General features: G+C 43.9%; 1 protein-coding gene across 1 annotated transcript in view; it reads right to left on the bottom strand.

The window, feature by feature from the left end:
- LOC119441747 (dedicator of cytokinesis protein 9) overlaps window positions 1-15,577 on the bottom strand; it is a 122,898-nt gene that overhangs the window by 2,545 nt on the left and 104,776 nt on the right. Inside the window, exons 44-48 of the mRNA XM_037706355.2 lie at window positions 14,337-14,483; window positions 13,630-13,843; window positions 9,969-10,159; window positions 6,746-6,846; window positions 4,125-4,263 (exon numbers count right to left, since the gene is read on the bottom strand). Of these exons, the coding sequence (XP_037562283.1) occupies window positions 4,125-4,263; window positions 6,746-6,846; window positions 9,969-10,159; window positions 13,630-13,843; window positions 14,337-14,483 (792 nt within the window). The remainder of the gene's footprint in view (window positions 1-4,124; window positions 4,264-6,745; window positions 6,847-9,968; window positions 10,160-13,629; window positions 13,844-14,336; window positions 14,484-15,577) is intronic.

Below are 15,577 nucleotides of genomic sequence, written 5' to 3'. Positions count from 1 at the left end.
ATTATTTGCCCAATTTGTGCGTCTCATAAATGTGCTAACATACCATAAGAATCAACACCACACAGTTGAACCGCAGATACAGTATAGACTACTTATAACGTAACCGTTTATAGTGCCCAGGACCGGATATAGTACGGTTTTTTCAGACTCCCGTTAATTTTCCCATAGCACTCCATGTATACACATGCCGCTTACAGTGCAGCCGCGTGAGACGAAACACCGGTTATAATGCGGCTTCCATGGGAAAGTCTCGCCGACAAGGGCGGCAGCGAGCACGCTTGTCAGCAAGGTGCATGCTCTCGGCCGGCGTGTGCATTATTCAATGCAATCAAACTCTCGTTAATTCGGACTTATTTGGTAGCACATCGGTTAATTCGGACTACTTTTGGAGCTGGAGTAGCGCCATAAATGTGCGACGCAAAAAAGCAAGAACGGCGCTAGCATCCAACCGAAACGAAGCGGCGGAGTCCGCATCGCCAAAGCCATCAGTTGGAAATGTACGTGAATGACAGCAACGCCGGAACGCTTCGAGCCTATTTGTGTCTTTAAAGTCTGTATTCGTGCATTTACCGCTGCACATAACACCGCTCTGGCCGCGGGCTTTCGTAACTGCATAGTCGTCATCCACGATCGCGTCGATAGTGGCCGCGGTTTTCTCCGCAGCGGTTGCAGCGAACAGTATTTTTGTTTTTACTCGGCACGTGTATCGGCCACGTGCCTAAACTGCGTAGTCGCCATCGATGATCGCATAGATAGTGACCTCGGTTTCGACTGCAGGTGTTGCAGATCGAGAATGGTAGTTAATTCGTCCAGACTCTGAGCGTGCGTCGGGCGCGTGCCTTCAGCACCGCAAAGTCGCCGTTCATAATCGCGTCGATAGCAGACACGTTTTTTTCCGCAGCGGTTACGGCAAACAGTTTCGTTTTGACTCGGTGCAAAGCTACCGAGCTTGAAGAGCACCGGCTACATCACGATTATGTTTTCACCAGCTCACTGGCGAAAACGTAATCGAGATGTGCACGCGATAGTACAAGCATGTCGACATTCTTGGTCTACACGCTTTGCATACGTGCAGAGCTTGAAAATCGTTGTTTTGGTTATAGTTCGGTATCGCTTATAGTGCAGATACCCGCGACTCCGGCGACTTACGTTATAAGCGGTCTACACTGTATAACGAACTCGATGGGGATTGCGAAATACAGTAGAATCCCGTTCATATGTATTAGAAGAAGAATGGGAGGAAAAAGGTACTAAAAACATACAATCGAAAGTAGCTAAAAAATTTGGCAAACTCAACTGCAGTTGACGTCTCTATAAGCCGAAGCATTGTGCAAATCATTGCAGCATGAGACGCAGACGCATGCCGAGTCGGTAGGGCCTGAGCGACCCAGAACACGCTGTGTCGTTCTGATGTTGTTATATTGCATAGTGTTTTAAGACACCAATATGAAACTGAAATAAAATTTAGCTGGTGAGCGAGTCCAGAATATGATGCCACTTGACGCTTGTTTGCGTGTTTGGGTTATGGCCTGTTAAAAGCATGCAGTACGCTTCCAACGACACTGGGCCAAATGCTCTGTGAAACACAGATAGGTTAGGATGCTTATCGCAGCGCAGTTGGTGACGATAGCTGTGAATGCAACGTGCGACGACCCGCGAGGTACTGGTACTATTTGCTGGTACTGCCCGAGGAAACAGCGCGTGCCGGCATTGTCACATGACGCAAGTGGGCAAGTACTGCGGGGAAGCTGCTGTGAAGGGCGCCTACTTCTGATCGAGTGTGCCTCGCGGCTTTTCTTGTTCCCGTGGGAGTTTGGCAATGTACTGAATGATCGCAGTATGACGATGTACTGAGCTTAAGGTTGTGCCCCTTGAATTCAGCCTGGGTCAGCAGCTTCTTCGGGCAGGGTATTTTGACAGAAAGTTTTGACTTGCCCAGTTAGCGAGAATGGTTGAGGACAGAGACGCCAACGCGCTTCAAGCTGGTGGTGCCCGAGTGACCCTAGATGCACTGTCATTTTACAATTGAATAGTGTTTGAAGAGGGCAACAGGAAACCGAAACGAAATCAAGCGGGTGGGTGATGCCAGAATACAATGCCACCGGAGCAAAACATGACGCTCACTTCGCACCACCTGCAGCAGGGCAACGACGGCTTGTTAGGGTGATCGCCTAGCGCCACATATGCTGTGAAACACAGGTGAAGATGCTTATCGCACTACGGTTGGCGGCGATAGCTGTGAATGTAAAGTGCGACGACCTGCAAGGAGATTTGCTTGTACTGGAATAGGAAACTGAGCGCGCGTGATGCGGGTCGGTAAGCACTGCGGGAAAGTTGCTGTACGGACACCTACTGCTTTCAATCACGTGTGTCCTGTGCCTTTTCATGTTTACACGGGATCCAGTGATAGGAAAACGTATCATATAGTCGCAGTTTGGCAATGAAATTAACGTTGGTGGCAAAAAATAGTAATTTTAGGGAATGTATTAACGGGTAAAAAGAAAACCGTAACTGTAGTGAGTGATCTTTTTGTTTTCGGTCGTGAACGTTGGCGTTGGAAGATTGCACAAAATGGGATCATATCAACGAGGTTTTCCTGTACTTATGTCATCCATCTATGGTAGAACAATGTACACAAAAATGAAAATTTGTCACAGTACATTTTCGAAAAAGTTAGTTAATTCATGTTTAATGGTGCAAAAATGACTAAGGCTTTGCTGTGCCAGCCATTTTCAACATTGTAATTAAGATTGTATGCCTATTCTATTTGATCCTGTATATTGCTCCCACTATTGTATACCCCAACCAGGACCCTTGAAAAAAAGCTATATGATAAATAATAAAAATTCGATCAAATCAAAATGCAAACAATGTCTCCATTTACAAGAAGAAAAAAAAAGTTTTATACAAAATTATGAATTCTTATTTTAAAAGGATTGCAATAATTGTACAAAGAAAAGGTTTTACAGTCAAACCTTGTTAATACGTAGTCGGCCGGTAATGACGTTTAGATACGCACTAAATGATGTACGAATTACCCGCCAATACCAGTTTAGCGGCTACTTACCGGCCGGAAAAGAACTACGTCACGATGCTCTCAAACACAAGCACTCAGACAGGCTTTATTTGCGGGTAGGCAGCAAGAAATCGGTAATCTTCACTTGCTGCCGTGGCAGCCTTGCCGCAACGACTGCATCTTCAAATTTGATAAGGCCACGAGCCAGTTTGTCCATGAGGCCCAGCTTATTAACTAAATTAACAAGCACGGTGTAACACGTGCACAGGTAAACATGAACACATCTCGCTCTATGAGGGCAGAAATTCGCCCTCAAAACGCTGGAGTGAAGAGGCGCGGCAGCAGCAGCGAGCGTGCCGTCTCTCACTTCAACGCAAACTCGACATCGAAAGCACAGCGCATACGAAGCTACTGGCACTAGTTGCACTTTGTCTGCAGATCACTTTCAAGATGAGGCCCGCGCTGGCGCGCACTTTTTCCATTTCGCAGATCACTGTCTAGATATGGCGGCCGTTGCCAAAGTAAACTCCTCTCTTTCTCGCCTCCTCCGCTGTCCCTCACGCGCGAGATGAGTCGGCTGACCCTCGCAAGCTCTCACTCACACATACAGCGTACGGCGCGTGGTGACAGTGTTGCTGTGTTTGGACTTTATATGGAACCTCAAAGCGACGTCCACAGTGACGGCGAAAATTCGCTTCGCAATAAAATGTGCTTCTGCGCGGTACGAGCAGGAAATACGTCATGGTGGCCATGTTTTAAGTTCACTATCTCTGGCGGCTGTCGTTTGGGCGTCGCAACTCGAGAATCAGAACGTCTGTGCACATGAGATTTTGCAGATTTTGTGCCTGTGCGTGTAGAACAAGAAATAAAAATAGTACGCACTAACCGTTTCGTGCGCAATGGGCGACCACGGCTTAAGCGGTCAGTCAATACATAGGGTTCAATAGGGGCTGGGTGGGGGAATCTTCGCGACTATATTTAAATGGCAATTACACATTAAGCGGGTCCTTATTAACGAGGTTTGACTGTAGTACTCGAGCTCGCAAATGGTGCAACTAGTAACTTTTTGGCGCTTGAAGTAAAGCTATGTCAGGTTTGCAACACTCACTTTCTCTTTCATTATTTCCGAGAGCTGGCTGGCCATGTCAACAAGGTTTTTCTTAAGGGCATTGTGGTACTCGCATTGTTCAGGTGGGATCAGCTTGCCATTTAGGTCCAAGGCCTGCTGGCAAATGTTGAGGAATTGCCTGAAAACAAAAACAAGGACAACACTGTGAAGACAAGTTCACGGTGGAGAGGAACATTGCAATTAGTCGCCAAACACAGTAAGATGCTGCAGAACCTGCATAAAGGAATGTTGTACCACTGGTGCCATCAACAAATGCCATCACCAGACACACCAGGAAACAATTTCACCAATATCAATGTAGCATCAAGAAATGTCCGACCAAGTAAACTTGCACCAATAAACTTGCAATCAATCAAGTACAATACGATCTTCACGGGAACTGGAAAATAAAATGTATCATCCGAAAATTGTATTATCAGAAATACATTGCTCCTATAAGACAATTGCCGGGAAATTAGCAAAAAACATATCCCGAAAAACGTATTATGCAGAATCGTATCAACGAGATTCCACTGTATATGTCATCTTGTGTTCAGCTTTCACAGTGTCCTTGAAAACTTTTATTCTGCACTTGGTCGTTCACTATTTCAGCAGTCACAGAGCTTCTCCATGTCAACTTTAAAGCTGAAATACTTTTCTACTGTGGCTTGTTATGCACAAGAACAAATACATCCTGCTCTTTTTATTTTTTTATACATAAGTAGCACGTGACGTCAGTTCCTGCCTTCCGGTTTTGCGTCCGCCATTACCGAGCACATACGTCGTGGTGCCGGAGCAGCGGAGCTGTGTTTACGTCCGTGCGGCGGATCGTTTTGCTTTGTGCGTATGCTTTAATCGATTGCCTTGCGCGCATGGCGAAGGAGAATTGTGCAGGACTTTGTCCTGCATACTTTGATGAACTTGTGGCACCAACGCGGGCCAGGTACAAAGAAAAAATCGCCCTATGTGACGGCGTGGATCCATATCGGCTACCAGTTGGTGCGCAAGCCGCTGTTAATGCAAGCCTGCTACCACCGGTTACCCATGTTGACATTATAAATTATCTCGTGTTATCAACAAAATACATTATAAATTATCTAGTGTTATGTTTCATTAGATCAGATGAAGGCTTACAAGTCGCTCGACTCGCACAACTACTTTACGAGCGGATGGGTCCGGAACCTCATTGCGAAGAAGTTGCCGTCTAAGCGAGTTGTCTTGCTTAGCCAGGTGAGTTGAATGCACTCGTCATTTTATAGCTGTGATAAAAAAACAGCAATACCACATAAAGGATCGACATACATCAGGCTAAGTGAAATTGAAGCTTCAACTCGCGTCGGCCACGCGGCGATGTCGCCGAGCGGGGATAACGTACACCGAATTTCACAATCTGGATCAGAAATGAGCCAACGCAGAGTGAAAGCAAAAAAAAAAAAAAACCACTCCTGTTTTCCTGCTTTCCGTTAAAGGAAAGCAGCTTCAGTGTGTCTACTGCCGAACTGTATTTTTTACTGCCCCTGAGTCCCTGTTCTTTTCCTTAAATTACTGGGGATTACCTGCAACGGGAGCACGACACCTGCTTCAAAGACTTGTGCATGATCATTACCAGCTTTGTGTCAGCCAACAACACTGCAAACAGCAATTGTGGTGCTCAGTCACCACATTTTTTTTTTCTTTGCTTTGCAGCCGAACACAAGAATGAACAACTGTTGTGAGGAATAGCAAAAAAAAAAAAAAAAAAAACGATTTCATGTGATTGCTGACAGAAAATGAAGGAGGCTGTGACGGATATTTTGTTTCGACTGTTTCTCTGCAGATAAACATTCTTGAGGTCCTTCCTGTTAATGCGCGCAAGCCAAGTACCTCTCCGCTTCTCGGACAGCGCCTTTGTGCGGTCGCACTGATTTGTTATTACCTCAGTCAAACAGTACATCCCCGAGTCTGGTCCCTTTTCATGCGATTTGCACTTACTTCTCGTACTGCAGCCAAATATTTCACAAATCCCCATTGCGACGTACGGCGTCGATGGGAAATGAGAAATCCGCACAGCTTGGCGCTGTGTCGTCTGCCGCAATGTGCTTGGTAATGGCGGCGCCTTGCGAGATCGTATCCCAGAGTTCCGCGGTGTGACGTAGTTGCAAGTTATGTATACCATTACGACGAAACACACAACATGAATAGTGGCAAGACATATTTGGTATCACAGAAATTTCTTAAGATTGTAATATAATTGGACAGGCACAATTAAATTAATTTTTAATACCTGATAAATTGTTTAGGCTTGATATTGCATAATGTTGTTGAATGATGATTTTATTTGTGTTCTGTACACTTTACGCTTTACTTTAAGTCTTATGTCATCTATTTCTCCGTATTTCTTTTTCTTGTGGGCCAACTTTACACATAACTTGTGTCTTTCAATGCATAGTAATAAAAATATATTAAAACTGATTACTGCCATCAAAGATGCAACACAGTAACTAACTTTACAGTAACTAACACATTTTCACTCTCTATTTTGCTGCTTAGACAAAGTTTATGAATAAGGTATACACTTTAACCTCTAAAAGCACAGAAAGTAAACCAATACATAAAAAACCAAAAACTTTTATGTCACTTGCCTAAATGTCTCCCTCAGCTCATTGACCTCTTCCTCGGGGTACAAGTGGGATTTGCTCTCATCCAAGAAAGCATTTGCATAGGCAAGAGGGCCAGCATTCACCTGTGGATAGAAGCAGTAAACAACCAAGTTAGGACAGGCACGCACAAGGACCCTAGACAGAAACTGTGCAAGGGACTCCAAAGTACAACATAAAGGTCCCTTATTAAAAAGAAACACAAAGCATACAAATTTTCCCTTCATGAAGCAATACATTACTGCCCTACTATGTGCAGCTGTGCCATATGACACCTTTCTGTGGGCGAGCAGTAGTATACTGAACAAACTGCTCAAAATATATGGGCTGATGCCAATCTTAAGAGCCAATGATAAGGCTTCGCATAGACGATCATGTCTATGCAAAGGAAATGCAATCGGGGTGCCCCTGACAGACCAGCAAAAGGTCTCCTATGGATTCTGATGACCTGTCAGCATCTTGCCATGCTGATATGAGGCACTGCAGCAACAATTCACACTGCTTTTTCCATGTATAACCCACGTCCTCATATAACCTGCACCCTTGATTAAAACACCTCGGAAAAATGAAAAAATCTGAGTGTATAACCTGCAGAAATAACTGCACACAACAATGCTCAAATCTATATTAAATCAGTCTTGTGGATCCACAACTCTTCCATGTTGTATCTTTGGCCAGTGGCTCTGTTTTCCACTTCTTCGGCGAAAGCTGATAATCGTCTACGCTGTAAAGCATTGCCGCCGAGCGCAGCTCTTGTGGCCCGATTTCTTCTTTGCCGGTACCGTGTGCAATATTCGCCAACAGCACAAAATCGTGACCTAAAAATGGAGGAGAACGGGCCACCATGAAAGATGGAGCTTTAACACGCAGGGGTGAGGTTACCTAGGAGAAGACGAAACTTTAGATGGCCGAGAACTTTGCCTTGAGGTGTGGCTTCACGTCAATGCCACGAGCACTGCTGTGAAGCCAGTCGCTGACGCGAAGCCACTCCTCAAGCTAGGCGCAATTCGCTTCATTTCTACCTAGACCTTACTGTTAAACTTTTTCAATTTTTGGTGAGTGTTATACGCGCATGAATACTATACATGTGCGCTGCTCTGTATCGCTGCGCATATGCAAAGTGCGATCGGTGTTATCCCACGAAATCGGCACGTTGGCTTGCCGACTGCGGTCCAACCAGCCAAGCTGCTAGCCAAAACACACACACACGTCCAGTATGTGTCATTTCAAGTTGTTATTGCCGAGCTTCTCCGACAGAAGACTTTTTGAACATGGAGGAGACGCACATGAATCCGTACTTCGCTACTACGGCCATCAGTCTAGCCTGCGCGTCTGACCTCACGCTCAATTGCCGATAAGATTTACGGGTGCGAAAATACTGATGACAAGCTTCCTGCGATGGCTTGTCACTAGCTACTCTGCTGGCCGCGCTGCTTAAGGAACTTGGTTTAACCAGCACCGTTTCATTGGGAATCGGCAACTTTGTTCATGGCTGCCATGCCTGCAGCATCGCATGTGCAGCTCATGCCCGAAACTTTGCATGGCATCTGAAATTTTGGCTGTTATTATTCTAATGCTCGGGGTACGCGGCGGTGCCCCAGAGAAGTCCGTATAATTGTGCAAATACGAAAGAATGGCATCTGAAATATCAGTCGGTGACTGTATTTGACATTTTTGTTACCAGAATATATATTTTCAGGCACCTGCAACATATTCGAGTTGGATACCACATTTGTGATTTCGTTATAGCAGTAGAATACTCCACTGAAATAAAGCGTGGCCAACTAAATTTTATATTTACTTGTTATATCCTATCTTCCTAGGGCAAGCCGAAAATAGAAGTTTTCGATGGGAGATGACATGTGTTTGATACATTCACTGTATCCTAAGCAGCGCCAAAACTGCTGGCATTATTTGAGCCACCACTGGGGTCACCATTGGGTCAGGCGGGGCATGCTGACCCCTCAAGTTCAAGTTATCCAGCGGAGGCCAATATCAGGATCGAAATAACGAAACTTTGGGCCCATAAAAATGTATAGGTGCTGACCGGTAGCTTCAGTCGGGATTGAATTCCTTGAGGTATGGTGCTGAAAACTTGTACATTTATGTAATGTTATGTGCTTATTACAAATATGAGGTCAATTTTTGTTTATTTCCTTTATAGGATATATACAAAAATAGGATATCAATGGCTTCTGTATTAATCAACAAATGCCGTAAGTCCAACCTTATTGCTCTGCCTTACCTAGAACATGAGTTTTGAAATTTTGAAGTTGAAACTCAAAAGAGAATTTTTCTGGTTCTTTACTCTGAAGTCTCGCAACTCTTGTTCTAGGTAAAACAGAGCAACAAGGTTGGTTTTACAGCATTCCTTGAATCATACAGAAGCCACTGGCACCCTGTCTAGCGAAATTACAGGAATTCATATGTTGCAGATCATTCCAAAATATTATTTAAAGGAAGCTCCCATAAAATTATAACCAGAGGAGATAAGTAAAAATGGACTGCATATTCAGAATAAGCACATAGCCGATATGTGCAAGTTTTTGTCACCCTACCCCGAATAATGGAAACATTTTTATAAAACCCACTTCCCCCTTAATCGGAAAATTGAATGCACTGAAGCTGAATTAAGGAAAGTCTATTGTACAATGAAGGTATTTTCGTGTTGGATAAGACATTGTTATAAAAAGGACCGACTGTATAGCAACCTAGCAGCAATCGTTATAATTCTACATAAAAGCAAATACTATACACAAAGCACAATGAGGGAAAGGGGGAGGGAGCAGGCTGGCAACTGCCACCGAGAGAGGCACGACGCCTGCCTACTCTTTAGAAAGGAGGGGATAGAAACATAACTTGAAGATAGGGAGGAGGGTAGTAAAGAGGTCAGAAAGAATAAGATGACAGGTCACAAAGACTACAGTAAAGCAACAACAAAGAATACAGTGCACCAGTGAGAACAGAACAGACACGCAGGAACAGAAAAAAAAAAAGCATGCAGGTTCCAGCAATTACAAAAGAAAGAAACCCTAGCAGAAAAGATGTTCAGTGCTAATAGGCCTTAAAAGCTCTGCTAGCTCTTTATTACAATTTTTTTTCCTGGAGCTGCACATGCCAGCTCTGTAGTTTATGCCAAATGCTTAATGCTGCAACTAGTGAAACCCTGCAGTAACAATGCTGCCCACCACACATTGTGGGCACTGACCTGGACACCAATGCTGCCCTGAAGCTTGAGTTGGAGCTTCTTGAGGTCAGATGGTTTGCGATGGACCACCTCGTCCAACTCGGCGACACGTGTCTGCATCTCGTCAATGGCCACCTCGATTGGATTGAGGTCCTTGGTCCTGCGGCTTGTCACCGGGATCCGTTTCTTTACGTACGGGAAGCAGTAGCTGGCTGCAGTGGAATCATGAGCTGTCACGCCACGGGTGTAGGCTGTGCTACTTCAGTTGGAAGTGCATACATTCTGACCACGAAGATTTCAAACAGCGTTGTGCAGCAAACACTTCCATGGTCATCACATTTATATAAACAAAATTCAGAGTATTGCCTGCACAGAGCACACAATCCTGAATATACTAAGAATACTGTTAAGGAGCACTTGCACATGAAGACCATGACAGGGCTGCAGTGTCTTGCACTGCACTGAAGATGAGGTAAGAACACCCCATGAGCTACCGCTCAGCTATACTGTTTGATATTATTCTCATCACTGCTATTGACATGATTGTACTAATCCATGTTTACTGCAAGACAAAAGCTTCTCTCAGCAATGTGCAATTACTCTTGTCTTGCATCAGCTGACTCCAGTTACACATAACCCTCTAAATATGCTCTTCTGTTACTGGGTAACCTCCTTGTTTTTCTCTCTACATCTCATTCTTTCAACTATGTGTCATTCTCGCTACAATATATTCGTCTTATTCACAGCGGATACTAACGTCTTGAAGAAGTTTATTTATCTGTGTATGTGTTGCATTAGTGTGTAGTTGCATCACACAAGAATGGCTGAGCACAATGACTTGAAACTTTGCTGTGTCTTAGTGTTGACCTAACTTAAAAGTAATGCCTTTTGTTCATCAATACAGAGAGCACATAGGGAGTTACAACGAAAAGACTCTGTACTCCATGCTCGAGCGGAAAGATGGGTAAAAAAAGGTGCAACAGGCAGCCTGTCCGTCTGTTCCTTCCCCTCCCCACCCTTGTCACAACCTCACTGCCAAACAAAGGCAGTTAAATTTAATTACTAGCAGAATTACTGTCATTCAAGTCTTCCTGTTAAGACTAAGAAATACGTTCTGCTTGAAATGCACTGACATGACAAACTGCAAAGTGCACCGAAATCCCACCAAATGTTGAGTATGTCTGCTAGTAATTCATGAAAGTGCAACATCTGTGGCACATCAAAAAAGGACACTTGCTTTCTGAGGGAAATTGAGCTATCTGTCAAGCATGTGGCCTTATGACTGGACACCAAACAATCAAGGGCCTCATTGTGCAACTAAGAAGTTCACCAACGACTACGATACTCCCTAACACGAAATTTGAGCACAGCTTCATACACGTTTTCATTTCGCTATACATTGGCTGGCGCAGACAATCTGTCTCGTGAGGCACATTGCAAATGAAGTGAAGTGTGGCGTGACTGCCTCACTAATTAGGAGATTGCGTGAAGCAGCGTGTCGGTGACGCGTGGGCATGAGTCACAGCAGCCGCCGCAGACGGACCTCCTAGACGACGTTCACTACTCTGGCATGCTACTCTAGCACCATCTCGTAGTGCGCGGCTTCCGTGGCACTATACTTTTCTTCTCATGCTTTTGCTATACCCTCCTCCTCTGCTTTCCACCTCATGCTTCTGCTGCACCCTCCTCCTCGTGCTCTCTTCGCTCTGGCCACTTTTTTCATCCCTGCTGCTCTCCACGTTCTCTCAGTTGCGCCAGCACTCGCCGCAGGAACAGGCACCTAGAGTTGCACTCTAAAACACCAATTTCCGAGCTCCCTTGGAACATACGCGACACCAGCTATGCAGCTGTTTCTTAAAATCCCCAGCTCAAAGCTTTGCATTTTCCTGCTAATTGTAAACAATGTAACTCGGTCTTGAAACGACATACAAGCATGGTGGCCACTGCTAGCAGGAACACAGGGAGGCCATGGTAGTGGTCTCCTATGTTCCAGCGGACTCCCAGCATCAGCTATGCAGCTGTTTCTTTAGATCCCCAGCTCAAAGCTTTTGGTTTTCCTGCTAATTGCAAACATAACTCAGCCTTGAAATGACAGACGCGGCTGGCCGCTGTCGGCGGAAACACGGGAGCCCATGGCAGTGCTCCGCAGAGCACCATCACCGGCGCCTCGCGAAGTCTTGCGGCACAGGTGCAATTAAAGCAAGACAGAGAGAAAATGATAAATGAAAGGCAGGGAGGTTAACCATCGCAATTAAAGTGATAAGCAAAGAGCCAGGCATGCCATCACTAAGGTTTTTTCCTCTTTGTCACACACATTGGTATCTTGATTGCACACACTCATGGCTCTAAGTATTCATGAAAGCGCTGCGTAAGAAGTATTAGAATGCATATATTGTAAGCATCGTAAGATCCCTGTCTTCATGAGCTATTCTGTATCAAGGAAAACCTGTTTACCATCAAAGACCTACATTTCAAAGTGGCCAGATATCTTTTCTTCAAGGCACACTGAACGAGACTTTTTAAACCTCCTGCCTTCTTTTTTCCTGTTTGCAAAGAAGACCAGTAACAAAATAGACCTTTCCAATTCTAATTCGAATATACCAACGTAGGCAAAGCAGCACTTAAGATTCACAGCTCTGAGTGAGTTTGTCTTACTCCGAAAGCTAGGTTGACAAAATCCCAGGTATTCTATTTATTCATTAAGCAGGACCTGCAAATGAACAGAGTGGCGGTTATCTTGTAACAATTAATTTAATTTATTTTATTTAATTGGTGGAAGCCTTCAAAAATATTTTTGATTGGGAAGTCATTAGCCTGCTTATACAGGAAATGAATCATTGTGCTGACCAAAAACTGCCATGAGGGGGGAAAATGCTATTCATTCTTGTTCGCCTACTTTCTCTATGCATCAGGGACTAACGTGTCGCCCTTGTATAGACAATTAATGGAAATGCCTAGCATTTCACGTTTCAGAGGTCCATCGCCGTGTACTGCCTAGGGAAATATCGATGTAATCCATCCCGCGGAAAATATTGCGTGTCTGAATTTGACGAACACAGTCGTCTTGACCACAGTGACCATCTTGTTGTGCCAAAAGAAAAACAAATAAGGTGTGCTCAGTGCCGACGAGAAAACCACCACTCATCGTGAGGATTATGAGGGTAGTGCAGATGCCTCAAATTGATGCATGTTCGCACATCGCAGTGAATGTGCTCCGTGTAGTACATGTAGAATAGCTTTAAGAATACTGTTATACTAAAAAAAAAAATATATATATATATATATATATATATATATATACGCTGTTTTTTAATGTGGAATGCGTATATTTTGTCGCAAAAAAATACTTATTTTCACAATATTTAGAGTTTGCACATATATGGGTAAAGAATGTTCTCAACGAACAATGGCATCTTTGGTATCTGATGCTAAATATGAGGTCAAAGCCAAACCGTTACTTTTGCCAACAAGAATAACTTATGGCATTCTCTCCGTGTGTGCTTCATTTTTCAGAAACTGTGAAAAATACGGTCCGGTGCAGCCACCCATCTGCAGTGAAGACCCATCAACTAACTGCTGTGCAGTGAGAACCCCCTCACAGAGCACAAACAGTTTGAGTGCCAAGCTTCCAAAGTTTGAGTGCTACTGGAAATACTAGGGGCAGATAGGCACAAGGACTCACTGGTGAGGATAGTGCGTCGCTTGCACTGCTCATCCGGGGCCCCCCGCGCCTTGGAGCCGTCCAGGGTGAAGGGTGTCTCGTACATGAACTCCGAGATGTTATTGTGCCGCTCAAACTCCGTCTGGCGCTGCATCAGCTCCATCTCGGTGAAGTAAGGCACCACGTGCGTCACCTGAATGTACACGTACTTGGGGTCCAGGTCACTAGGGTTCACCTGCGTACGTAATAGAACATGAAAAAGGCTGTTAAAAATTGAATAGAGTATGCTTCAGTAGCAATTAACAGTGAACAGCTACTTATATTTACACATTATTGATCCTAAAGGCTCTTTAATTTTAACTACAAATGTGAAGTCAGACAGAGATATGTTAATTGGTTTGTATTGCTTGCCAGAATTTTATGTCGAGTTTCTTCAATATTCACCTATGGCTGAATAAAGCAGGAAAAACAATCAGAAAAACAAACAAAGAAATAAGTTAGTTCGATATATCTGGGTTCGTCTGTATACAACTACCGATGCTATGAATTAACAGCAGCTTTTCTATACGCCACTGTTATTCCCCATGTTTTTCTTCACGTTGAGAAAATTTTTATTAAATTTCAATCTTTGAGGATGCTCAGAAAATTCACATTGTTGGTATGTAAAACATTAGAGAAATGGCTACTCCGTAAGACCTTTATAGATAAAGGCTGGCAATCATGCAAACCTGATTGGAGTCCATGATCATCTTGACAGAGTCCTTGCCGAATTTCTCACAAAACATGCGATGCAGACGCTCAGAGATTTCAGGAAGCGATGTGACCTTGGGCTCCTTGTAAATGTACTCCTTGTCAGATTCGTCTCCAAAGTAGGCCTGTAAATAGTAATAAAAAAATGCTTTGGCTCAACGAATACATGCAAAAAGAGAAGGCCTGATTGAGGAAGATGGCAAGTGTACATAATGAGTAGCACTGACACGTCTTCGTTACTGGCTACATTGAAATAACACTACATGTACTTTGTTATTCCTTGTTGTTGCTGCTAGCTGTCTGTACAGCTGAACCTTCTTGATACGTTTTTCAAGGGACCATGGAAAGAAAATTTAACAGCCAGAAATATGTGACACTGAGGAATGCTCCAAATCGCCACAGCAATGTCAGAAAAAGCTCTGAATAGCTGCCAGTACAGTTATTAGACATCTCAGCGCTCATACTGTGACCAGGGACGGTGTGTGTGTGCATGTGTGTATAATTATGGGACACGTACTATGCTTTGTGACAGTGGCCCCTTTCCACTGTTAATATCAGTGCATAACATGACTGTATTGTGGCAAAACTAACATTAAGTAACAACCACGTCAAAAAACACTTATCGGGACTGACAATTGCGTACTTCCAGCATTTCAGAGCAAGGCCACGGGTGAGGCTTGAAAAGATCAACCGCGAGTATACATTTATCATCTTTGTAGCGAGAGTGAATTTGCCTCTTCACTACTAAATTTATTTGACCGTCATGTTCAAACACAACATAAGATGCGGGAACCCCACAGAATGATGATGTATCAAACAGCAACAAAATACAGCCGAATTTTATTGATTTGACCCTGACGGGAATGACGAAATTGATCAAATCATCCGGCAGGTCGAATTAAACAATATGCACAAAAAATGTCAGAACACACTGCTGATTCATTTGGCAGTATTTGCTCTTTTCTAACACGACCCCAAATCAAATGCGCAACCATATTTATGTGGTTCAAAATAGAAAACTAACTTGGGAATGACGTTAAAGCCCCCAAACAAAGTATAAATCCAACGCGCACCCGATTTTTTAGCAAGAAATTTTTTGTCCAATGGTAGCCAGTTTCTTAAGGTTAGCTTTGCCACATTATTCTTTTCAGCTTCGCCGCAATACATTTGTGTTATGCAGTAAAGCACATGACAGTTGCCAAGGCTATTTTGGTATCGT

The sequence above is a fragment of the Dermacentor silvarum genome, chromosome 2 (genome assembly GCF_013339745.2).
Source record: "Dermacentor silvarum isolate Dsil-2018 chromosome 2, BIME_Dsil_1.4, whole genome shotgun sequence".
Classification (NCBI taxonomy): domain Eukaryota; kingdom Metazoa; phylum Arthropoda; class Arachnida; order Ixodida; family Ixodidae; genus Dermacentor; species Dermacentor silvarum.
Note: the sequence above shows the minus strand (reverse complement) of the source record. Positions and strands in the feature narration are given on the sequence as shown.